The 27176-nt window shown below is 40.2% G+C and overlaps 1 protein-coding gene across 1 annotated transcript in view; it reads left to right on the plus strand.

Moving 5' to 3' along the window:
• The first annotated feature begins 8184 nt into the window (after positions 1–8184).
• RAP2A (RAP2A, member of RAS oncogene family) overlaps positions 8185–27176 on the plus strand; it is a 35895-nt gene continuing 16903 nt past the window's right edge. The window contains exon 1 of the mRNA XM_027065121.2: positions 8185–8650. Coding sequence (XP_026920922.1) covers positions 8337–8650 — 314 coding nt within the window. The 5' untranslated portion in view covers positions 8185–8336. The remainder of the gene's footprint in view (positions 8651–27176) is intronic.

Below are 27176 nucleotides of genomic sequence, written 5' to 3' on the forward strand. Positions count from 1 at the left end.
GAGGCCTTCTATGCCTATGAATATTTGTACCTTATTCTCACACCTGAATGTCACTTTGGCTGAATATTACACTTCGGTTTCTAAATCTCTTCTCTGTTCAATATTTTAAAAACCTTACTCCACTGTTCTTCTTGCTTCTAATGCTGCTATTCAGAAGTCTGATGTTTAATCTGATGTTAATCTTTCATACTGTTAAAATCTAAACATTTTCTGTCTTGGATATCCCAAATTTCACTATAATATGTGTAGGTGTAGGTTTTCCAGATCACTTTCCTTTGAAACTCCAGGTTGAAACTTCAACCTGAGGTGTTTTATCTGTTTATCCATCCATTCATTCATGGGAAATTTCCCATTATCATTTCTCTAAGAAGTCATTTTTTGGGAGAATTCCTATTATCTGTATGCTGCCACTTCTGTTTTCCATCTCTCGGTTATTCTTTTTTCTATTTCTTTGAACTTCTGTTTCTCCTTCTGTGAGATGACCTCAATCTGGTTTTCCAGTTCATTCCTGTGTTCCTTAACGGTGTCCCTTCTGCCATCTTATCCTCTCTCTCTTGCTCTTTATTTCAACGATTATACATTCCATTTGTAGTATGTCCACTTGGTTCCTTTTACGTGTCTTTGTTTCCATAAGTCTCCCATTATCCCTTATCTTTTTTAGCATGTTTATTGGATTAATTTTAAATGCTCGGTCCATTTTAATGTTTGTGCTTCTGATGGCATCTATAATCTTTTTCTCCTTTGAAATAGTTGTACTTCTCAAAATACCTTGTCATGGGCATTCACTTCCCTCTGCAAAAGCATATGAGGACATAGGGTGACCCACTAGGGTTCAGGGAGGCTTTGCAGGCTGCTGGACTAAAACTAGGACCATCCCAGGTAAACCAAATGGTTGATCACCTTTCCAGAACCCATTCTGAGTCACTTAATAAATGAACTCTAGAGCAGAGAACCCCAAGTCCAAGCAAATCACAGCCGATCGCTCTTTAGGTCTAGAGATCATCTTCTGCTTCCCCTGAGAGGAGAGAGGGAACAGTCCTGAGGGTGCAGTTCACAAGTCCCGGGAAGGAAGAGCACAACGTGTGGGCCGGCAAATGCTCCAAGTTGGTTAGGACCTAAGAGTTTCTTGGCTCCTGACAAGCAGAGGGCTTCTGTGTGGCCCTGATTTTCCCCTTGAGTCTGTTTGGGCCAGAGCTCTGGGTCACCACACGTGTTGGGGCAGGCACTGATTTTCCCAGTGAGTGAGAAGCACAAGCACATGTGTAATGTTCTTTTCCTATTTGATTCTCCCGTGGGGTGGCTGGCTGCTCATTACTGGCACCTGAACCACCACCCTCTTCTCCCAGTCCCCGGACCAAACAGCTCCCTCAAATCCTCTCATCACCTCTTCATTTTCTTCACTTGAGGAAGAGCTTCCATGACTTTGCAGGAAGGAGCAGTAATAATGTTATAATGTTAGTTCAGCATCTTGGAGTCACATAATTTGTATGATGGCTCCTAATCATTTTTATACTCTTTATTAAAAAATGAAAAGCTTCTTGGACATGTAGGACATGCTCTGGCAATGGCAAAGCACAATAATTATTCACTGCATTATTATAAACAATATCGAGAAATGTTCATATGCCTATTGTAGACTAATTTTTAAGAAATATTCTTATATTTGTACAGAAAATAGCATTAGAAAAATTGTGACAACCATATTGACCAGACACCACAGAAAATCTGGCAAGCTTCTGATTTTTGTTACAAGTATTTATTATTGTTGCTATACTATTATATTTGGCACATCAATGTGTTTTTTTTTTTAATTTCCAAAATGCGTCACTAATCTGTAACTTATTATTCCTTACAGCTTCTTTCTTTTTTTGATGTTTATTTTTGAGAGAGAGAGAGAGAGAGAGAGAGAGAGAGAGAGAACGAGAAGGGGAAGGGTAGAGAGAGCAAGACACGGAATCTGGAGCAGGCTCCAGGCTCCGAGCTGTCAGCACAGAGCCCGACACGGGGCTCGAACTCACGGACGGCAAGATCATGACCTGAGCTGAAGTTGGCTCAGTTAACCGACTGAGCCACCCAGGCGCCCCTATTTCTTACAGCTTCTTTAGTGAAAAGACTTTTCTATGGTAAGGTACAAAAAGGCACTCTAGGAAAAACATTTTAAATTACATTATTTACCTAAAAGACTATCTTTATATATTACTGGCCCATTGAAATTTTTCTTTTCAATCAAACTCCATTCATTTTTACATAAAGCACGCCAGTGACAGCTACATGAAAAAATACCCATAAGCAAAAACTGTGTTGCTGTCTTCATTTTTTGCTACTCCTCATTTTTCCTTCTGCTTCTATTTGTGAAAGTTTGAATTCCACCTTCTTGATGCCCTCAAGTCCGTAATTACTCTTATGACATTTATTTCATGATGCCTACAGTATAAATTATTCATCATTTTGAATAATGCCTTAACTTCTTGAAACCTACCCCTGTACTTTCTTTTTCTTCTGTATTATTTTTTCCTGCATTATTTTTATACCTTTTGTAATCTTGCCTTGAGACTTCTAGCTTCTGATTCTTCCCCCCTGATAGTTAGTTGTCCCTAGAATGGCATTGCTATAGAGAATTAAAGAATCTGGTGATTCTGTATTTACCTTATTTTGCTCCTACATCATTCTGCTTTCTTCCTTTGCTCACGGCTCCTTGCACCTAGAGTGCTCCCTTCTGCCCAATCTTGTCTATTCTGTGGCTAGTTCCATCAAAGCCTGGCTCCAAATTCATTTCCTTCAGACAGATTTCCATAATTAAAACCCACTTCAGTTTATTCCTCTTTCTCTTGGCCTCTAAGAATTCATATGTATAAACTACACATAATATCATGTCCTTGAAAGTGTATGTTTTTATAATTTTATTCAGTTATGTGGTTATATATTTTGTGATATTTTATTATTTATATTATTATTGCATCCTTGCAATCTCTAATTTTTTCTTATTAGCATGAATTGTAAGCTCTTATTATGTAATGTAAGTGTGCGATCAGTTGTTCAACATCAGTCTCTTCTGTTTATGACGTCTATAACTACGAGCTCTTTTGGATAATTATCTATTTTTGTATCCCCAGAACCTACAAAATATACATACTAAGTGCTCAATTAATGCCCTAATGTCTTTGAAATACCATTCAGGATATACATAGAATGAAAGGGCTCACAAGCGCTTGCTGATTTTTTTAAATATATTTTGTCTCAAAACTCTCACACTTTCTATAAGAGTTGGGACATATTTGACTCCAAGATGGAGAAAACAAAACAGACTTTAACACAGACTTAAACCAAAGGATGCTGGCTGTGTACTTAGTTAACAAGTTCAAAGGTGGGCATTTCCAGCATTGGTATGACAGTTCAGTGTTGTCTTCCAGGGCCTGGATTCTTCCCCACCTTCCTCACCATCCAAAGCTTGCTGGGTTTCAACCTCAGCCATAAGGCATCATTGCCCAAAGACGGCAGCCAGTCTCTTATTTCAATGTACAAGGCAGGAAGGGGGAGTGACATCAAAACAATGGCGATGTCTACTCATTCTTGTCAGAATCCCAGGAATCCCCCAGCTCTTCCTGTTCTAAGGACTTCTTCCCGTTCTAATGAGAACCAAGTCATGTGCCTACTTGTGGACTAACTATGGGGCAGAGAGGAAAGGACTGCCATTAACGATCAATCCTGTTTCATCCCATGTTTTTCAGCCAAAAGAAAGGGAAACTGCTGGGGATGCAAGCAACACCATGTTTCCTCTTTGGCCGTGTTAAGTAAACCACACTGAAGCTCTATTTTCCTCCAAACATTCAAGCTTTTAGGATTCTCCGAGCTTTTTCTTTTTATTTCCTATATCTTAATCATTAAGCCATTTCCTTCAGCAACACTATCTCGACCAGAAGGTTTTTTCATTGACTTGTTTACATCCTCATTTAATTTCTGCCTTCAGTTCTTTCTTTTCAAAACCACTAAAACACATCACATTTTTAAAAAAGAAACATTTTTTTTTGCTCCTTCCTTTCCACTGTTTATATATATATTTCTGTTTCTCAACTGTATTAGGAGCCTCAGAGGCCATGAAAATGTCTTCTGCTCTCTTTATAACTGCCAGCCTGCATTTCATAGGTGCAAAATAGACTTCACTTGTCCTTCCCCTTTATGGTTAATCACATATATGCAGGCTTTAATAGGAAGCAATAAGCATTGGGGTTTTACAGACAAGAAGCACTGCTATTATTGCAAACGTCCTCTTCCAACTTGTTTACATTAAATTCTTTGCATACTTGCTTCCTGCTCTAGTTAGAAAGTCCCAGAACACGGTGTATTTCCCACCTCATCCCACCTTTTCCAACATCTTTCACAGAAGCCAAGGAAGGAGCTAGGTTTCCATGGTAACACAAGTGTGACAGTTGAGGCTATCTGGGCATAGGTGAGATAACTCTCAGATTTAGTGGGGAGAAATGAAGTTTTCCTTTTTTTTTCTCTCCCAGCAATGTCCTTCTGAAGCTAAAGAGACCCTAAAGTGTCAGTATACAGTGTTTTCACTATCATACAGATTTATAGCTCTTGGAGAAAATTCAATTTCATTGTATCTCATTTCTATTTTGTCTTTCGCACAAACAAATGAATGGAGACATAAGTTTTTATTTCCAAAATCACTGTCAGAATAGATAGTTCATGCTGGCATAAAAATGAACACGATTAAGGAATCAGGAGACAAATACCCATCTCCAAACCAGATCTTCAAAATTCTCTACACGTTCTGACATCCTTTCCTATGGCAGCTAATCCTTCAGCCAGTATTTCACATACGGCCTCAAATTAGGTAAGTACCACCACATATAAGGCAGAATAGAAAAGGAAATATGCCCTACTTATCATGTTTCTTTTGCCTCTTAGTGATCAAAAACCCGCCTTTAAGGCAACATTGAGAATAAATATTGAGAATGAATATCAAATGAATATGAATTCATCAAGAATGAATATCGAACATCAACGTGAGAAATATAAATGAGGCTGCATTCTGTATACCTCTCCTTATCAAGAAAAGTCAGCAGTAATGAAAGGTCAGGGAAAACAGCCTGAAAAATGTCAAAAAGCTCTCCTATTCTTTATTATGCTAAGTGGAGTGGCTAGAGAGCCCACTCACTATTTTTTGTGTGTGACAACTTCTATCAGATGCACAACAGTCTAGAGCTTCTCAACTTCTTGCGACCTGGGAAGTGAAAAAACTGCTTAAGATTACATTCTTGATCCACAATCCCAATGGAAATTTCTAAAAAAATAATACAAAGGAAGGAAGGAAGGAAGGAAGGAAGGAAGGAAGGAAGGAAAGAGAGAGAGAGAGAGAGAGAAAGGAAGGAAGGAAGGAAGGAAGGAAGGAAGGAAGGAAGGAAGGAAGGAAGGAAGGAAGGAAGAAAGAAAGAAAGAAAGAAAGAAAGAAAGAAAGAAAGAAAGAAAGAAAGAAAAAGAAAGAAAGAACGAACGAACTGCCACTGGATCTTTTTTTGCTTGCAAAGTAAATGATTTTTCAGTTCCACTGTAATTAAGGTACTACACGGGTTGTAATGCTCTATACAAAGAAAGTTTGATGCTTCTTGGCTCCATTTAACCCTCAAAAAGCCTAGGAACTTACCACCATCATGCACAATTTGGATCTTAAAGAGACAGTCTGTCTTTGCTCTTAAAAGAAGTGTGGCTGTTACTAAGCTAAAGTAATCTCAAATAAGCATACAAGTTTCACACAAAACATGAGACTTGTAAAAAGCTAGGTGCACACCGCATTTATAAACATCTTCTTGAAATATCCCTGCCAAAAAGCTCAGATATAATGCATCCATGTGAGCTCCTTTCATTTTAATTCACCTTTCCACACTACTAGTTTAGAATTCTCTTTAGTTTCGATGCTCTTAAAACGTTCCTCTGATTCTTAGTTCTTTTGCAGTTTGCTTTATCTGCAGATTCCATAGGCTCGGATATTACCTCTCATACTTTGACGATATTTAATCAAGAAATAAAGGCTGAGTTATATTTATTACACTTTTTGACAGGACACTTGCCCTCAATTATTTTAAGCCAAAACTTGGTATATGTTATACTATAGCAAGATAATGCAAACTTAAGTTCTTCATTCTAATATAATGGACGGACAGGGCAATAGAACACTGTTAAATCTGAGTACACTTTTGTAGTTTGATAATTGGCAGAAAAGACGGTAAAGAAACACCTGGTTTTTCGAGAAACTCAGACCAGAATCCTTTCTACATGATGACCTTGTAGGGAAGGGAAAGGGCAAAGAGGTATGCCACGACTAAACGTAAGAACTGCAGAAATTTATTATTCCCGAGAAATGTGATTTAGCAACTTATGGACGTAGACTAGTCTGAGAAGGACATAGTTTAAATCAAGTAAATCCAATAACCCATTATTACAAAATACAATCCAGGAGTACTTGGGAATATAACTTCTCCTAAATTTAACATTATGGGCGTGAGACACTGTAACATACAAGGCTACAAAGACCTAACGGTAAGTTTTAAAACTAAGTAGTTAAAAAAAAAAAAAAAATGTTTCAGGAGGCACGCATGGAAGATCCGTGCCAACTGCTGCAGTACGTCTCCTTAAGTACCAGAAAATTTCTCACCCTAAAGACAAAAGTCCCTGTTTTCTCTATTCATCCCACGATTCAGCCCACATCGCTCAGCACCATTTCCAAGCCCATCACTTAGGCAGAATGCCAAGCAGACGACGTTAAACGTCTGAATTCATCACTCTCGCCTGCAACACACCTTGCTCCTTGCCAGCACAGGGCACAGCGACCGGTCCCTCATCCTCCGACCCCTCCCGGATCCCACCAGTGGCCCCGTCTCCATACGACCGGCTCTAGGTGGCAAGGGAATCGCGAATCCTGGTTGGCTCAGATCGAGCCTCCGTCATTCGTCAGCTCACCTACGATTGGTTGGCAGAGAGTGCTCAGGAACAAACGCCCAGCTTGGCCAGGCGAGGGGAGGTGAGTTGGTTGATCCTGCGACTAGAGTTTTCCTCATTGGCTGACGGGTGGGCATCACGTGGTATGAAGCGGCTCTCTATTGGCCGAGAATGGTACCATGGGGTACAGAAACGTTATCTGGTTGGTTGGAATGAATCCCAGCTTCCTACTAGGTGCCCCAGCTAGCTGTTGCTATGAGGTGGCCCTGGGCCTTCTTTTGCGGCTTGGAGCTCTGTTCTCCCGGTTTTCCAGGCGCCCGTAGCTGAGAGGGCGTGGGAAGAGCTCGACACCAGTTTGGCGCTGGAGAAGGGCGGGGCTGGGGGCGGTGGGCGGGACCCCGGCGACGTAACCGGGCGTGGGCCTGACTTGCGCGGACTCGCCTTTGCCGCCTCGGGCAGTGGCTTTGGGGGCCTTATGTCCTCTCCTTCAGTGTTCTGATGCTTAAAAAAAGGCTCACTCCGTTGTATTTATCTGCGCCCTCTTAAAAAAGCTTCTCTTTATGTTTATACAAGAAAACACCGAAGCCCTCAGGGGTACAGAGAGACTGGGTGGTGTCAGGCAAAATCCGTAATACCTCCTTTTGGTCCTTGCCCGTTTCTTCTTTTCACTCTCAGCCTCACGTTAAAGCCTGCAGACTGCTCTGGCCCCGCTAACATCTTGCCTCCGCCCCAATGCCGAGCGTGGGATTCTCAAGTTGACCAGGTTCCCGGCTCAGGCAGACCAACTGCGCATGCCCAGTACGCAGGCCCTGGGGTTCGACGGGGCGTGCGGGGTAAGGTGTTGGGTGGCAGAGGAGGTTGTTTATCTAAGCGCGAGCCGAGGCTTCCGCACCGCGCAGTCTCCCGGGAGCGCGCGCGGCCGGTCGCCTAGGCGACGGGGAGCAGGGGCGGGGCTGCGCCGCGGAGCCCCGCCTCCTGCCGCCGGGCCCCGCCCCTGGCAGCGCTGCGGCTCCCGCTCGGGCGCGCGCTCCGGCGCCCGAGGAAGCGGCGGCGGCGGCGGGCGGGGAGTTGGGCGTGGAGGCGCGAGGGGCGGGGCGGGCGGGTGGCACTGCGGGCCCGCGGCTCGGGCGGCTCCGGTGGCTCCGGCGGCTCCCGCTCGCAGCTCGTGCTCAGTGCCTGCCGGCGCTCGCGGGCCGGATTGCCGCCCTGCTCGGCCCATGCCCAGGGCTACTGCTCCCTCCGCCGGCGCCCGGGGGGCCGCGGCGGCCGTGAGGTGGGGGCGGCCGCGAGAGGCGGCGGGGCCGGCCGCCGGCGCAGGGTCCGGGGGCGCAGCGCGGCGGGCGTAGGTCTATGTCGCGGGCGGCGGCGGCGGCGGCGGCCGCGGAGGGACGATGCGCGAGTACAAAGTGGTGGTGCTGGGCTCGGGCGGGGTCGGCAAATCCGCCCTGACCGTGCAGTTCGTGACCGGCACCTTCATCGAGAAATACGACCCCACCATCGAGGACTTCTACCGCAAGGAGATCGAGGTGGACTCGTCGCCGTCGGTGCTGGAGATCCTGGACACGGCGGGCACCGAGCAGTTCGCGTCCATGCGGGACCTGTACATCAAGAACGGCCAGGGCTTCATCCTGGTCTACAGCCTCGTCAACCAGCAGAGCTTCCAGGATATCAAGCCCATGCGGGACCAGATCATCCGAGTGAAGCGGTGAGAGGGCCGGGGGCGGGCAGGGGGCTTCGCGATGCGGCCGGCAGCCGACGTCCCGGGGCCAGCACTCCCCAGTGCTCTGGGTGGCTGTGGGCAGGGGGAGCTGTCTAGGGAGATGGCTCTGGGGTCTCATGCTCTGTAATAATATGTGGGGGTTTTGCCAGCATCACCACCACCATCATCTTGAATCTTAAATTTGAGTGCTTTGTTTCACAACTCAAATTTGGCATCCCGTGAACCCACAGCCCAGCTCTTTGTCTCTTGGATATTGTTAGTAGCACTTGTACAGAAACCCAAAGGAAACAAAGTTTAAAACTTGCAGGGGGAGAAAAGGGTTGGGCAGGTCTGTACTGGGAAGAGGGGAGCTGTGCAAGCATAGTGGAGACATTTTCAGATTGAGCAACAACAAAAAATCTACCTTTGCAATATTTGACAGCAAAAATTGCTCACGCATATACGGCAAAAAATGTCAAGTCCAGAGGACAGAGACCTTTCTCATCTCTTAAAAGATCGAGTGGTGCCAAGGCGTTTTACAAAAATGAACTCTGCAATTAAGATGAAACTTTGAAGACGTTATTAAATTATTTGAAGACATCGTAACAGCTCAGTGAGATTGAGAGTTATTAGCATATAGGAGCACAAATATGCCATTCACATTAAAGAATGTGGCTTAACTTTTTTTTTAATCCAACTGCCTTACCCCCCCTAAGAAAGGAAAAGAAAGGAAGAAAGAAAGAAAAGGAAGTGAAAAAAGCATTCCTAGAAACAAAACAGAAGTTTCTTCAAAGGTGTAACTCAAGTATTAGCTAATTTAAAGTTAATGCAAGTAAGCTTTTTCCTGATATGAACTCTTTTTTTAAGCATGCATTTTGAAAATACGGTTGGTAGCTTAAATGGTTTCGAGTATTTGTTTTCTCTTATGTTAACTGACTATATATTTTCCTAGAATTTCCAGCATCAGAAAGATAATAATATCTTAGTTCAAGGTTTTAGCAAATTTTTCTAATTACTAGTTACACATTATTATTTTGTCTGATTCTTATTAATAATTGCTAATAATTTTGATTTAGTGTAATTTTTTTCCCTACCTAATTCTAGCTGTAGCTCCACATTTGAAGACACTTACTGAAAGGTAGTTGTAAGTATACTGTAGATATAATCACATTTCAAGTCAGTCTGAAAGAGCAAAGCCCAAGTCACGTGTGTTCAGTGGGTACTCAAAAATTCATTACAAGACGTGGATTTTTAATACAACATATGAAATCACAGGGGATTTTTAATGCAACATATGTCCCCATCCCCCTGTTAACTCATTGCACATGCACTTTAATAGCTAAACTAAAATTTTGTATATTAGTTTCTTCTGTTAAATTTCAAACTTTTGAATTTTCATGGCTCCTCTTGCTATTCTAAGATCTTCGAATCTGATAGCTTTTTACTTCTCCAGTCTCATTTTCTTAGAGTTAATTGCTATAGGAAACAAATGAACAGTTTTGGTGCTAAATTTAATAGGTGTCTGACTCTTAAGGGGCTACGTTGAAGTGACTCAAATCCTGAATTAATACTTCCCCCATACTACTAAAAACAACAACAACAATACAGAACAGGGCAGTCTGATACATTGTCACATGGCGATCTTAAGCCATAAACATATGTCAAATAGTAAAGTAAATGCCCCAACTGCTCCATATTCATATTTAAATGTATACTACTGTATACATTTAAACGTATACATATAACTCAGACATTGATAAAGTCACATACAAAGGACAAACTTCTTGACAAAAGCCTAGGAGACAGAATATGGTAAAATACCCTTAGTTTAGTCCACATAATTTTGTAGTTTCTTATGATTTAGTGGAGATTACTAATAGCAGGCTAGTCTAAATTTGGTATACTGAACAATTTATTTGTTTGCCTATGAAAAGAGGAAAATTCTACTTGCCCAGATGTCTTTTTACTCACTAGTCTCAGTTCTTGATGTAAAAAGACCAGGGATCAGCTGAAGTAGAGTTCATAAACTCTTTTCACTGGAATTCGTCCATTGTATCTGTGAGGGCCCCGTGGACCCTTCTGTGTCCTCACATTTTATACCTCATCCTAACTTTATCATCTGGCCCCCCAGCCTAGAACATATTCTCAATAACTTACATAGAAAGAAAGAATCTGTGTATATTATATATATTTCAGTACAGTGTATAATGCATATATTACGCTAAAGCAGGCATTAAATGTGCTAGTTATTTAACTCTTCCCACTTAAAGAGAATAAAATATGATTTTCAAATACGTGAACTTTCTACTCATTTGGGAAATCCATTTTTAAATTAACTAGTTGTTATAGGAAGTATTCAGTAAGTGTTCTCTCCCTTCTGCCCACTAGCTGCTTTACATAATTACATACAACAGTTGTTTGGGGATATTTAATACCACCATAATGCCAGTGACAAAGGTGAAGTGCAGAGATGTTGGGTCTTTTACCCAAGACTAGTCATTGATGGAGGGATTTAAACCGAGTTCTGTTAGAATCCATATACTCTTTTCTTCTATACCGGGCTGCCTTTGAACTTGTTGTTTACTGACGAATTCAGTATCCAGCTTTTGGTCTGGGCTGGCACCGTTCAATACAAGTATAATGTGAGCCACACATGTAATTTAAAAATTTCTAGTAGCTTATTTTTTTTAAAGTACAGCAGATAAAATTAATCTTAATAATGCGTTTTATTTAACACACTATGTAAAATATTGCCATTTTAACATGTAATCAATAGTCAAAAATTGAGAAATCTTACTTTCTATGCTACATTTTTGAAATCTGGTGTGTAATTTACACTCACAGCACATCTTCATTCAGACTAGCCATATTTCAGGTGCTTAGTAGCCACATGTGGCTGCAGGCTACCATACTGACAACACAGGTGTAAGGTGTATATATTGTAGGGAAACAATAAGCCTCGGTTTTCTTATCTGTGAGATAGATGCGCCTTTCAAAGTCTTTATTAGGATTAAATGAGATAACCCATTTTCAGGTGTCTAGCACAATACCTTGAACAGAGAAATCACTCCAAAATTCCACCTGTTCTTTTATTAATAACGTTGTCACCCAACCTTCTTTAAATTTTATCCTTGATATAAATGTAATTTTAGAGGAAATAAATTGTGAGTGCATTTTGAAATTCATTACCTGGTGTAGACAAGATGAGAACAAAAAGCAATGGGGATTAAAACAACACCTTGAAAAAATTTTGTTGGTATATTCTCAAAATATTTTCCCTTATTAATGGTTTTATGGGAAAGGGGAAGAGAATGAAGATTTAACTTCAAGTGTAGCACCAATTCATGGCCAGATAGTGAAATAGAGCTTTTTATTGGACTGTCCTTGTATGGAGTATTGGGCTTTTAGAAAATGTCAAACAAGCCTGTACTGCCTTAAGTGTTGACAGGTGCAGAGACATTCATATCCATACACTACCTCCTGTCCAAGCCAAGGAGACCAACTAAAAAATGGCAGTATTTATAAATTCACGTGCTTTCCTTTTTTGACTTGAGTTCCCTTTTTTGACATGACTTCAGATGAGAACACACACTCCAGGAAGTGTGATAGGGATACAGAAGATGTTTCAATTGAAATAAAACTGGTAGAATTTTTTCTGATTTCAAGTTGCTTTTCCCATGCCTCCTAGGGTAAGCCATCGTCCTGACTTGAGGTATCTTGGAACATGCTGTCCCAGGCCTATTGTTCTTAGAATAAAGCCCAGGAATCCTCACATGATCTTCCCAGGTGCAGTGTGCTCCTGCCCATCCCTGCCTTTCCGGCCTCACCTTGTGCAGTCTTCCTTGTCCCTTAGCTCTCAGCACCCACACCTTCTTTTAGTTCCTTGGAAGTGCTTGCCTGGGCTTCCCTTCTACATGTAGCAATCATTTACCTTGTGCAGTTAATTCCTACTCACTTTCACCCTTACTTAAAAGATTTCTTCCTCCTCAGGGAAGCCTTCTTCGTCTTCCCAAACTGAGTTAACTCCTTCACACACAAGGTTAACCTCATGCCTCACTCCTTCCCTGAGCCGTCATACTTCAGACATAAGTGGCATGCTGTACTCCCTCTTCTCGTAGCACTCACCGAAGTCTAGCTATTTGTGTGATAATAGACATGCAATCAGTCTTTCTCATTAAACTCTCATTCTGTGTGGCCAGTGCAGCTCCTGGCACAGAGGAAACACTCAGGAAAAATGTATTGGAAAAAAACAGTATTTGGAAATAAAAGTGTTTTTATTGTCCTTTGGCTTCAGTTTCTCTAGACAGTTTTTTTTTGTTTTGTTTAGTTTTATTTATTTTTATTTTGAGAGAGAGAGAGAAAGAGGGCATACAGGGGAGGGGCAGGGAGAGGGAGAAAATCCCAAGGGAGAGAGAGGGCTCCCACACTGTGAGCAGAGAGCCTAACACGGGGCTCAAACTCACAAACTGTGAGATCATGACCTGAGCTGAAATCAAGAGTCGGACGCTTAACCAATTGAGCCACCCAGGCGCCCCTCCCCAAACATTTTGCTTTTATAGATGGAGGAGACGATTCTTCGAAGCCCATTTTGCAGATGAAGTAGATGATCTCCCTTCAGCTCTAATATTCTGTGACGGCACTTGTATCTAGTTAGGGTGACACGGAAAGGGTGAAGTTTAATAAGAACCTTGAAGAATCAGGAGGACAAAGTCTTCCGGAAGTGGCATGTGAAATGCATAGAATATGTTTACTGGCTGTTAAATAGACTAAATTGGCTAAACTAGGAATTCATATAGAAGTGTGAAAGGAGGTAAGGCTAAAAAAATGTAAAGCTAAGTTACAGAAGATTGAAGACTTTGGACTTGATCTTGTAGTGAAGGACCATGGTCAAAATTGGTATAAAAAATGGTAACATGGAGGTGATGTGATTGACCGCTTAGTGGCAATAGACCAGAGTCAGAAGGAATAGTCGTGCAATATTGTGATAATCTAGTTTCTGTGCCAAGTAGAAAGATTCTGTCTTTCTTTCATGGAGGGATAGCTGGGGGAGATGATTTCAACATTGGACATGGCAGTCATCCATATAGATGCACCTAATAAGTAATTAGAATATTTGGATAAAGCCTGAAAGATCTGTTCCCGTTATCTATGAATATAAAGACTCAGGGTCATCCCTGTGGTTCAGATGTGGAGAGTAGATGAAACCTCCTGGGTAGAGTATACATAAAGAGAGAGAAATATGGCCAGGAATAGAAATTGTAAGTGAATATGGCCAAGGATAGAACTTGAAACTTGTAAGATATACAGAGGAGACTGCACATTACTAGAGGCTAGAAGGTGTGAGGCGTTTTATGATTGGGAAGAAGAACGGGGAAAGGTGGTTGATTTGTACTACCCAAAATAAAATTTTTTTTCTATATTTTTACTATTTTACTACTTTTTATTATTTTACTATTATTTCTAATATTTACTAATATCTTTATATCATTTAAGTGATCGTTTGTAAGTGACCCAGCTGATAGTTTGTACTCTTCCTCTTCACAATAAGTAGCTATAAAAACCTTCTCTAAAGCAGAAGCTGGTTGTCAGTTTCTACACATAGATCTTGACCCATGACAGGTTGGTGTTGTAGAGCCGAAACCAGGGACTTGGGACTTGTTTGTCCCAAGTAAGTGAAATTTCTAGAGTCTGCTACCATTCTTTACTGTACAAACACATCCTTCCCCAGTTTGATACCTCCAGTAACCAAAATTATAATCGAAAGTTTGGCCTCCAAGGTACAGAGCCTAGAAGCCATGCATCACTTTTTATAGCCCCAAGTGTTGTTTTCCTGGAAGCGAAACTTGTTTTTGCTGCATTGTAAAATTAGAACATTACAATATTGTAGTTTTCTCCTTGCCATCCCAAGACTGGAATTTTTTAAGTTCACTTTGCAGATGGAGCAGATGATCTCCCTTTGGCTCTAACATTCTGTTGGTTCTTCTCTCTAGTGGATGTGGTGAGGGAAGAAGCACAGTTTAATACGAACCTTAAAGAATCAGCAGCCCATGACCTGCAAGTCTTGTCTGGTTAAGATTTGGTGACAGTTGTGTCAATGAAATCTGTAATCAGAGAGATCATTATTATAATTTTTTTTTAAGGGAGAGGGGTCAAAAGTAATTTAAGTAGCCAGCCAACCATTCTACTGCACACAGACAAAAGATACCACTGTCCCTGCATATTGGTAAGTCCTCTGACAAGAACAAACGGATGATTTGACCACCGACCACTGAATGAGAAATACTCTGGTCACCAGGCCAGTGGATGATGTTGACTTTCTAGTGTTCCTTTAGGAAAAGATCAGGTAATGAACAGGGTCACTAAGGAGGAGGTGAGGAACTGATAAGATAGTTCTAGATGACTCAACCAATAGGCAGAGCCAACGAGGCTGGAATCTTTTTATTTGTTAAAGTTTTTCAGTTAGTAATACACTTGAGTGTTTTCTCTGTGTCCTCTTCCAGGAAATTATATGTGGCACACTACAATGCATAGATTATACATTTACACATATTTCTAAGCAATGAACTTGACATAAAGGCATGTATATCATACTTAACTCAAGAGATTTTTTTTCAAGGATAATTTTTATGTTACACAGTTTTTTTTCTTAGCCATTGTCTTCAAACCTAAGCCCCTGGGGAAGGATGTGTGATTCCACTCTTAAGGGGGTTTTTTTGCTTCTGTTTTGACTTTTCCTTGTTATCTGTTTCTCTCCATCTGTTCTTACCTACTATTTTCATATATACTTATATTTTTCTGGCCTACAGAATAAAAAGAATTCTAAGTATGCTACATTTTTTTTTGGAAAAATATTTCAGTTTGGATATGAGTAGATTCTAACGAGATACAAATGATAGAGACAGAATAGTTACAAAAGTATAAATGTAGAGATATTTCTGTAAGAAATGCATCATGAAATTTTAATAGCGTGCAGAAATACACCATATATATTTGCCTTTTTGTTACTTTGACAGCTGTGCTTATTATATTAAAAATTATTCTCAGGGGCACCTGGGTGGCCCAGTTGGTTGAGAACCGACTCTTGATTTCAGCTCTGGTCATGATCTCATGGTCATGGGATAGAGACCCTGCATACGGCTCTGAGCTTTCAGTACAGAGCCTGCTTGGGATTCTCTCTCTCCCTCTCTGTCCCTCCCCTGTTCGGGCATGCTCACACATGCTTGCTCTCTCCCCCCAAAAATAAATACACTTAAAAAAATTATTGTCAGCCTGACAGAGAAGTTAAAACATACCTTTATGCTTCACCAGATCAAATTGTGCCTTTTGGGGGATTAATACCAATAATGGTAATGCTATGACTTTAGATGACTGCATTTCAATAAAGTATATAAGTTAGGTATAAACGTATGGGTAAAGTTTTAAGATTATCAAAATACCTAAAAATAACATATCTCTAGTCGTGAAGATTTTAACATGGTATGTACTAAATACTCTTTGAATAGATTTAACTGTAAACCTCCAAAAGATTGAAATCTCGGGGTGCCTGGGGTGGCTCAGTCAGTTAAGCGTCTAACTTCAGCTCAGGTCATGATCTTGCGGTTCATGGGTTCAAGCCCCGCATTGGGCTCTGTGCTGACAGCTCAGAGCCTGGAGCCTGCTTCAGATTCTGTGTCTCCCTCTCTCTCTGCCCCTCCCCTGCTTGCACTCGGTCTCTGTCTCAAAAATGAATAAAAACGTTAAAATTAAAAAAAAAGATTGAAATCTCTTTGGAAATATGGGACCTAATATTCCAACTATTTCACCTTTTATTCTTGTAGGAAAACCCTAAAAAAAACAAAAACAAAACACCTACATTAGCCTGATTTTTAATATATTTCAGTTTAAATTAATGGTCACAGCTGTGAAATAAAATTTATTTAGGCCTGTGAATCAAAAGAAGATTATTGAGTTTCTGAATCAAATATCTACAGCACATTGTATTGAAGTCTTGGTTTGGTAAGTCCGGTAACAAAGCAACATTGGAAGTCTTTGGAATCTGATGCATTTTGACCTGATGTTGAAAATATTACACATTGCTAAAAACTGTATCTGAATAAGCTATTTTAAATAGATTACAGTGTGTAAATTAAGTACACTTTGAAATTATACATTCTTTTTACTCAAAATGCTGAAAGATATTCGCTGTCAGAATTGGATAGTTTGTTGTTTTTGCTTTGTTCTGTTTTTTAGTTTCTCTAACATCTTAATATGTTTAAGGCTTGAAAACATACTAAAATTGATTTCTTAAGGGAAAATACAGTGATTTATAATTTTTCTGTTTCTTAAAAATTTTTTATAATATATATAATATAATATATATACTGTAATATGACTATAATATATAATTTTATAATATATTTATATAATATATATAAATAAAAAATGAGTTGTAACTGACAATTTTTTCACTTAGTGAAATTACACAAGAAAAACATTGTAAACTGTTATTTAAAACATTTAGAAGTGTTTGTTACCCCTTAAACATGATGATTTGATATGTGTATATATTGCAAAACAATCACTACAGTAAGTTTAATTAACATCCATCACCACATATAGCTGTAATTTTTGTGTGTGTGATGACAATTTTTACAATTTTCTCTTACCAGCTTTCAAATATAGTTATTCTAACTGTAGTCACCATGCTGTTATAACTGGAAATCTGTACATTTTGACTACCTCTCTCTCTCTCTTTTTCTCATACACATACGCACACACATACGCACACACACACACATTCTGCCAACCATCAATCTGTTCTCTGTATCTATGAGTTCAGGTTTTTGTTTTAAGATTCCACATATAAGTGAAATCATACAGTATTTGTCTTACTCTGACATACTTCACTTAGCATAATGTCCTCAAGGTCTGTCCATGTTGTTTCAAATGTCAGGATTTCCTTCTTTTTTTGTGGCTGAATAATATTCTGTGTGTGTGTGTGTGTGTGTGTGTGTGTGTGTGTATACATACATACATACATACATACATACCACGTTTTCCCTGTCCATTCATTCATTGGTGGACACTTGGGTTTCTCCACGTCTTGGCTATTATGCCTCAGTGACCGTGGAAGTGCAGATACCTCTTCAAGATGGTGATTTCGTTTTCTTTGTATAAATACCCAGAAGTAGAATTGCTAGATCACATGTAGTTCTACTTCTAACTTTTTGAGGAACCTCCATACTGTTTTACATGGTGGCTGTACCAGTTTGCATTCCTACCAGTAGTGCACAAGGATTCTTTTTCTCCACATCCTTGCCAACATTTGTTATCTCTTGCCGTTTTGATAATTGCCATTCTAACAGGTGCAAGGTGATATCTCATGGTGGTTTTGATCTGTATTTCCTTGATGATTAAAGCACCATTTCATATGTTTGTTGGCCATCTGTACATCCTCTTTGGGAAAATGTCCATTCAGATCCTTTACCCATTTTTTTTTAATTGAGTTTTGTTTCTATCAAGTTGTATGAGTTCTTTGTATATTTTAGATATTAACCTCTTACCAGATTTATGTATGAAAATACTTTCTCCCATTTCATAGATTGCCTTTTCATCTTGTTGATGGTTTTCTTTGCTACGCAGAAGCTTTTTAGTTTTATGTGGTCCCATTTATTTATTTTTCTTCTGTTAACCTTTGCTTTGGTGTGAAATCCCAAAAATCCTTGCCAAAACCAGTCTCAGGGAGTTTACTCTCTATATTTCCTTCAAAGAATTTTATGGTTTCAGGTCTTCTGTTCAAGTCTTTAATCTATTTGAGTTGATTTTTGTGTATGGTAGAGATACTGATCCAGTGTCATTCTTCTGCATGTGGCTGTCCAGTTTTTCCAACACTATTTACTGAAGAGGCTATCCTTTCCCCATTGTATAGTTGTGGCTTTTTTTGTTGTGAATTAGTTGACCATGTATGCATATGTTTATTTCTGGGTTTTCTAGTCTGTTCCATTGATCTCTGTGTCTATTTTTTATGTCAGTGCCATACAGTTTTGGTTACTGTAGCTTTGGAATGTAGTTTGAAATCAGGAAGTGTGACACCTCCAGTTTGGCTCTTTCTCAAGATTGCTTTGGCTGTTCAGGGTCTCCTGTGCTTCCACACAAATTTTAGATTTGTTCTATTTCTGTGAAAAATGGCATTGGATTTGATAGGGATTGCACCAAATCTGTAGATTGCTGTGAGCAGTACGGATATCTTAACAGTATTGTTTCAATTCACAAGCATGGAGTGTTTTCCCCGTTTATTTGTGTCTTCAGTTTCTTTCGTCAGTAGCTTATGTTTTGTTTTTTAATTGTTATAATCTATCAAAAAAACCAAAGTATTGAAAAAATAACACATCTCTGTATCTGCTTCCATGCATTCACTCAGCAGTGGCTGTCCCATTTTCTTAATCGTGGCCCTAAGTTAAGAGATACATTTTACATTGTGACACAGCACACATGCGCGTGCACAGCATAAATATGTCTAACTAAAACCAGAGTTTCATGAAATAATAGTTAAATTTCCTATGTTGCTTGTAATATTTTTTCTACTTTATTCTTTTTTATTTCATTGTTTTTAAATGTTCTTCTTGATCCACTCAATTGATCTCATCACACAGTTTGAAAAGGGCTGTCCTAGAATGTCTGTCCTCCAAGAAAAAATAAATACAACGATCTCAGTAATAGTTTGAAGCAACATTTATCTTTTCTTCCTGCTTTCCCAGTTTCCAGCAGCCCTACATAAATGCTACAAAAATAAAACACTTCCTAACCTGAGTTAGTAACATGCTAACCTCTGTTACAGAGAAAGATAAAGTTCAGACACTAAACAAAAAGATACATAAAGTCTGCCTTTTGAAGAAGCATGTGTTTGTGCGTGTTAAAAACATGACATTTTTCTCATTTCTTGTGTAATTTTATTCATTCTGGTAAGGCAGGATAGCTCCTGCCTCATGAAGACTTAAGACAGAAAGAGATGCTGTAGTGACATTCAGACTGGAACGTGTGATTGCGGGATGGTCCAGCTTTGCCACAGGCTGCCGAAGAAGCTTTGGAAAGTGATCTTTATAAGAGGTTTGCTGCCTCTGTCCAGGATGATATTGATTCAGCTCTCCCTGTGACAGTAAAAATAGATGAAGATGACCATAATTATATATATATATCTTGATATCACTTAGGAGAAATGCCCAAGAGAAACATCATAAACCCTTACTTAAAACATTTAGGAGTGTTATCTCTCATGCTTTTCTAAGGAGCAACCCTTACAAATTAATAATTCAAATGTGGAAATACCTCATCATGTTAATAATTCATTACATTTTCGTATTTTCTTCTCTATTAGGGATCTTTACAGCTTTCTGTAAATGAAATCTCAGGTGTTTTTCTCTGCCCCGGGATGGAGAATTTTGTTGTTTTGTTCTAAACTCTAAATACATCCATCCTTAGATTTCCAGGGAATATAACAACTACCGTATATATGATAATTGCTCTAATTTGGCATTTTATTTTTTTATGCAAACTGATCTTATTTATAAAGATGGTAAGTGTTAATCTGGTTAAAGCTGAGTTTCAGTACTTAGTCATGTAATTAGAGGCAAGTTAACATTATCTGCATCTCAACGGCTTTGTCTGTAATATGGGTATAATACTGATGAGGTAATGAATGTAGTGTTTCTTTACATGGTAACCCTAAAATATCAGTAGTAAAGTTTCGCCGAAAATCACACAAATAGAAATGAAGTCAAAGTATTCATCTGACTTTATAAAACAGTATACTGCCCCACGTTTTCTTCAGAGTTAGACTTGCCTTACCGTATCTAGATAGCTATATAGCTAATTTAGTATTGCATTTCCATTTTTTTCCCACTGCTTTCTCGTCTGGGTATGAAGTCCTAGTACAGTATGTTATAGAAATTATAGCATAGACTCTGGGGGTTTTGTCTTTGCCTTCCAGTAGAGACTGTGTTGGCTATAATTGGTGACAGTATGTTTTTGTGACTCACAAAGAATTGTGATGATTTTCAGTACATATATTTTAAGTACAAAGAACACATTACAAAAAGTGATGAGGCATATAGTAAGTATTTGTTAAATAACACTTCTTGAAAATGTTGGTAATGGTAATAGACCTTTTTATGAATACCAGAATCTATTCATGGGGTTAAAGATCATTTTAACACTCTTCAATGGCCAGTTTAGATAGGTAGGTAGGCAGGTAGGGATAGATAGTTTAGAGATCGAGAAATGTTGACCGAGCTTTTTAATAAATTGATTCCAGAAGTTTTATTTGTCTTTGTATAAAAGTCATCACTGTCGGGGCGCCTGGGTGGCTCAGTCGGTTAAGCGTCCGACTTCGGCTCAGGTCACGATCTCGCGGTTCGTGAGTTCGAGCCCCGCGTCAGGCTCTGTGCTGACGGCTCGGAGCCTGGAGCCTGCTTCGGATTCTGTGTCTCCCTCTCCCTCTGGCCCTTCCTCTCTCTCTCTCTCTCAAAAATAAATAAACATTAAAAAAAATTTAAAAAAAAAGTCATCACTGTCAACATTAAATACTATGCTTTAACCCACTTCATTTGCATAACATTGCCCTGGGCATTAAGCAAAATCAGTACAAGATAGTATCTGGCCTTCTGGTATGCCAGCATGTACTGTAAGTGAGTATATATTTGACAGTGTTGAGCTAATTACATATATAGAGAGGGGGACAAAATGCTTTTTAAAACAATTTGATTTCTAAGTTCCAAAATATTTTTCCACCAAAAAACATTGCTTTTACCAGGGCCTCCTTTACTAAGGACTTTTTTCATGTGTTGTAACTCATTGTAGAAATGAAACCTTTGCTTGTAAGAGTAATGCCAACGATTATATATTTACTTCATTATGTTTAGTATATTTTGATCCTCCTTGGAAATGAAATCTTATTTTCTGTTTATATTTGGTTGTAAAATGGTTTGAGCAGAATTGTTATTTTAGAAAGCATTAGAAAAGTAAACTAATTTGTGGAAAATTAAGAACAGTAGATTAGCTAGTCCTCCGGGAAGATAGCTGGGGACTAGTTAAAGATACTAGTTGATTATCAAGGATAGTCGAACATAGATTAAGAAATGAAGAGTAGGGGCACCTGAGTGACTCAGTGGGTGGAGCGTCCAGCTTCTGCTCGGGTCGTAATCTCAGGGATCGTGGTTTCAAGCCCCACATCGGGCTCACTGCTGTCAGTGCAGAGCCTGCTTGGGATCCTCTGTCCCCTCTCTCTGCCCCTCCCCCTCTCATACTCGCTCTCTCTTAAAAATAAATAGCCATTAAAAAAAAAAAGAAATGAATAAGCTTTACCTTTGCATCTTTTTTGTCTTTGCATTTAGCAAAACTGAAATATCCAAATACAGTATATGTAAAATTATACTATCCAGAATGTCACCCCCACCTCCACTCAAATGACCCACATACACTCAAGACTGTTCTTTATCTGCTTTTGAACCAACACTCCCAAACAAACACTGGCCATCAGTACTGTTGGTACCGTGGAGGGCTGGATGCCATGGCTCAGACAGATAGTTAAATACATGTATGCGCACATGCTTCAGAGCTAACTGGAAATTGAGACAACTTTATTAGCATACTTTTGAAGAGCAGGAGATGAGGAAAGAACTTCTTCATGGTTAATTCAGTTTGTGCACTATTGTAAGGACACACAACTTCTTTTTCCGTGGTCTCACGCCGAGGAACAGTAACGTTTGCATAAACTCTGTCCTTGCTCTCAAATGGCCATTAACCGGGTTCGGCGTGCTGCGGCCTTTAGTGAGGAAGGACCTGAGCTGCTGCGTGGGGCGCTGGGTGGGAAGGATCCTCTGGCTGCGTTTGGGCTCGGCAGGGACCATGCCGTGGCCACCAGCAGCAGTTGCCCAGAGGAAAGCAGCCCTCATGGCACGTTTACACCCAGGCCTAACAAGTCAGCACCCCAGTCCCAGAGGTACGTACCTTTGAAAGGCTACCCTTAATGACAGAAAACGCTTACTCCTAAGACCACCCTGAGCACATCATCTGGTTTCGTTGAAAGAAACGCTTGGACGTTTATGGAAGAAGGGACTGTTTGGGGAAAGGAGATTGGGTCCATGGCTCTCATCAGCACATCCTGTTTAAATAATGAGTCTGGAAGCTTTTCTTTGTAGACCATACTGATTGGCTTCTCACAATCCCTTATATCTTTTCCTTTGATTAAGTATCACTGCTGTTATCTGGTCCCCTTTCTCCAAAGGGGACTACCTGGACAGTTCAGGTGTCTGCCTGTGTCCATGGCACATTATTTACAGTACCCATTTCTATCTCAGAAGTGTCTCTGGGCAATAAATTATATGCCCATTCTACACTCTTACCTCAAATCCCTGTTTTTAGTATCATCACAATTTAAATAGATGTCCATGATGTCTAGTCTATGTATAGAGTCTCTTCCTTTGACCTGGCCAACATCCTTTTGTACTGCATTTGTTAATTTGGATCAACAAATACTGATGACGTTTTATTCGGTTTTTAAAGATGACATCATTTTCTCTAAGCATGCTGGATTAAAGATGGCTGCACATTCTTTGACACAACTCCCATTGAGAGGAGGATCCATTTCCATTCCCCTTGAATCTGGGCTGGCCTGCGACTACTTTGACCAAAGTGATGCTAAGCAAGTCTTGGGCCTAGTCACTAACAAGACTAAGCACCTTCCACCATGGTCATTGGAAGCCCTGAGCTGCCGTGCTGGAGAATGCATGAAGAGGGCTGAGACTACAGTGGAGACTAGCCATGCCTACCAACATTCCAGGCTGGCGGTGAGGCCATCTTTGACCTTCCGCTCAGCCCAACCCTAACCGAGCACCACTGAGTGAGCCCCGCCAGAAGAACTGCCCAGCTCAGCTCTGCCTAAATTCCTGAAATAATAGGAAAATGGTTATGTCAAGCCATTAAGTTTTGGAGCAGGATTTTTGTTCGGTTTTTAAATGCAGCAATAATTATCTGAAACAACAAAACATGTTTAGGTAAACATGTTATTTTAGAAGTTACTTTGATAGAAGAGCACTATCTTTGTCTGTGAAGGTCTTAAAATATTATTAAAGATAAACAATAAGTGAATGAGTTGATGTTGTATCTTAACTCTTAAAAGATGGCAGGTTAATGCGAGCACCTACCACCTGCCCTCACAGCATACGTGTCCTCACAGAGTACCTGCCCCGTGTCATTTTACTGTTCCCACCTACATACAATTAACTTTGAAGAGCAGATTTGATTGTATTAAGAACATAATATATTAAAGTTTAGTTTCCGCAGAAAAATCTAAGCATAGGTTTATACCCTTTGACATAAACTACCATCTATGTTAACAAGACAAGTTTCTTTCATGTATTTATTTGGTGCTAAACTGCTTCCATTTTGATATCCAGCACCTGACACTTAGAAAGTTTGCCAAATTAGTAAAGGTCCCTTCAGGTCATTACATTTCTGGATTTTGGCCCTCTTGCTCCCAAATATCTGGAGACCCCCCCCCCGCCATGCCACCATGAATCATGTTAAGCATTTCAGTAGCTAATGCAAGGCATGATAAAGAACATAAAAGAAACTATTCTCAGTAGTATACATCCAAAAATGCTTTTTTCAGCCTGGTGATCCTGGATATGCTTGCATTGTTTCTGTGACATTTCCACCGTAGTCTACATGCAAAAGCTGTCATCTTAGAAGATCATCATTTCATTAATTCATTCCATTTATTTTTTATTTTTATTTTTTTCGCTTTTTATTTTTTGAGAGAGAGCACGAGCAGGGGAGGGGCAGAGAGAGAGGGAGACACAGAATCTGAAGCAGGCTCCAGGCTCCGAGCTGTCAGCACAGAGCCTGACATGGGGCTCAAACCCATGAACCATGAGATCATGCCCTGAGCCAAAGCCAGATGTTCAACCAGCTGAGCCACTCGGGTGCCCCTAACTCACTTTATTTTGTGTGTCTATAAGAGGATTGATTCCAGCACTGGAGGTAGAGCTATATGTAGGACGTTCATAGCCCTCGTCCTTCTGAGGCCCCTGATGTAACTGCAAAGGTAGCACAGCTGGTGTAAAGCAGAAACAAGACTTTATCTCAGAACTCCTCACTCGGCCTAGAGTTTTGTTTTGTTTTCGATTTTCTTTCATTAACTTACTAGGGCTTCAGAGCCATGGTTCATACTAACGACTTAGCGGTGTTTGGGGTGAGAAGGTGACCGGAGTAAGAAAAGAAACTTCGGTTTGGAGAAGATTGTCGGCCTTTGATATTAGAAGGAGTAGTATTTATTCTGTTTTTTTCGAAAACCAAATGGTCTTCAGTAGACGGTTAGATTTGGCCGTCCTTGCCAGGCGAATGGGAGCCAGACACAGAGGAGGTAAGATACTGTGTCTGACATTTTTTGTACATTTTTACAGATATATCACCACAATTAAGATTCTAGAACTGACTTACTGGCAGATGGTTTGAGAGAACTTAGAAAAGAGTAATTAGCATTTCTGTAGTATTTTACAGTATCCATAATACTTTAATGGCTAATTCATGTAAAGTGCTTAGTGCAGTGCCTGGCCCCTACTAAGCCGTCTACAGATGCTAGCTATTATTAGTAAAGTCATCACCATCGTGTTCCTCAACATAATTCCTAAGTATCGTTAAAATTTCTGTCACAAATAAGGAACCTGCAGCTCAGAAAGGTCACATGACATCCAAGGGAGCAGAGCTCGGCTTTTTCTAGTTACCTGAAACCCAAATCCAGTTCTCTCTCCCTTATAATGCACTCCATGAGGATTTTAGCCGTTGACCAAATTGCAGTTGACCTTGACTCTTAGCCTAGGGATAAGCTTTGTCTAGTCAAGTGGCTTGGGGGGATGGGGAGAAAACTGCAATGTTTTAAGATAATAGCTGTGGAAGTGGCATATAGGATAGAGTACAGAGGTGAAGAATTGGAGGTGGGACCAGTTAGGAAGCGGTTACTTAGCTCAGGAATGAGTTATTTTGGAAATGGAAGGGTTTCTATAGCAGGAATGTAAATGAAGGGACAGATTGTCTCACGTCCAATAATCCTTGCTCTCCTCATCCTCTGTAATCACCACACTAGACCTACTACAGCCCCTCATCCCAAACCTGATGACTATTAAAGACTGTTGAAGACGTTTTTTGCTTACCAGCCATTCTCCCTTGCTGGTTCCCACAGAGACTTCTTAGAACGGTTTATAACTTCTTTTACTTCAGGGTTGGTTTGAATTCTGCCACAGTATCTGTAGCTCTTCATTTCCAATGGTTGCTGTCGGGCACCATAATCTCCACCAATGGTGATAGTTTCCAGCTCCTTCATTGTGCAATTTTTTAATGTTTATTTATTTTTGAGAAGGAGACAGAGCGCGAGCAGGGGAAGGGCAGAGAGAGACGGAGAGGGAGAGGTACAGTGCGAAGCAGGCCTCAGGCTCCTGTGCCCAGAGCACAGTGCGGGGCTCGATCCCACGAACCATGGGATCGTGACCTGAAAGAAATCAAGAGTTGGACGCTTAACTGACTGAGCCACCCAGGTGTTTCTGGTGCTGTTTGTATTGTAATTTGGAAAGTAAGAAATATTTTATTATCTTACTACAATAGTGGAACAGTCTCCCAAGGCAAATATTCTTTTGTTCATAATTTAAAAGTTCCTAAAAAGTTTTAGCTCTTCATAGCTTTGCTGCATCTTTAAATCGTCTCCATTCGGAGAGATGGCTTCTGAAAAGTATTTGTAATTGAACTTTAACTGTGTACCAGCTACAGAGGAATTCTCATTCATAAACATTTTCATCAGAAATGCTAAAATGAAGAAGTGTCGAGAAGACGTATTCCATAAGTTAATAAACAGAGAGTTAGGTAACCGTTCAGACAACCTGCATGTGCCTGAGCAGCTGACTCAGTGTAGTCTTCTCAAGAACAAGAGCGGGACTTGTTTTGTGATGCACAGGTTTCGGATTTCAACTCTCACTAAAGGTAAAACGCACGTTTTATTTCTGGACACATTTGTTCCTTTGATAGATGAAAGCTGTGTGTTCTTCATTTATGTGTCTCAACGTGAACTTTCCCTGCTATTTAAATTATGTAGGAAGACCCATACTTTGTTGACAGATTTTTAAAACGATAGATTTTGATTTGGTAGACCAAATATACATTAAAACACACACTAAAATTTAGCTACATATTAAAGTATCAAATACAGAGCAACAACTGCTTTCTAATACCTTATTTTGGGTATCTTGGATATTACGCTTTAAAAAAAAAAAATAAGGCGCCTGGGTGGCTCAGTCAGTTAAGTGACTGACTTTGACTCAGGTCATGATCTCACGGTTAATGGGTTTGAGCCCCGCATTGGGCTCTGTGCTGGCAGCTCGGAGCCTGGAGCCTGCCTCAGATTGTGTGTCTCCCTCTCTTTTTGCCCCTCCCCTGCTTGTGCTCTGTCTGTCTGTCTCTGTCTCTGTCTCTCTTAAATATAAATAAACATAAAATTTAAAAAAAAAAA

The sequence above is a fragment of the Acinonyx jubatus genome, chromosome A1 (genome assembly GCF_027475565.1).
Source record: "Acinonyx jubatus isolate Ajub_Pintada_27869175 chromosome A1, VMU_Ajub_asm_v1.0, whole genome shotgun sequence".
NCBI classification, from domain to species: Eukaryota; Metazoa; Chordata; class Mammalia; order Carnivora; family Felidae; genus Acinonyx; species Acinonyx jubatus.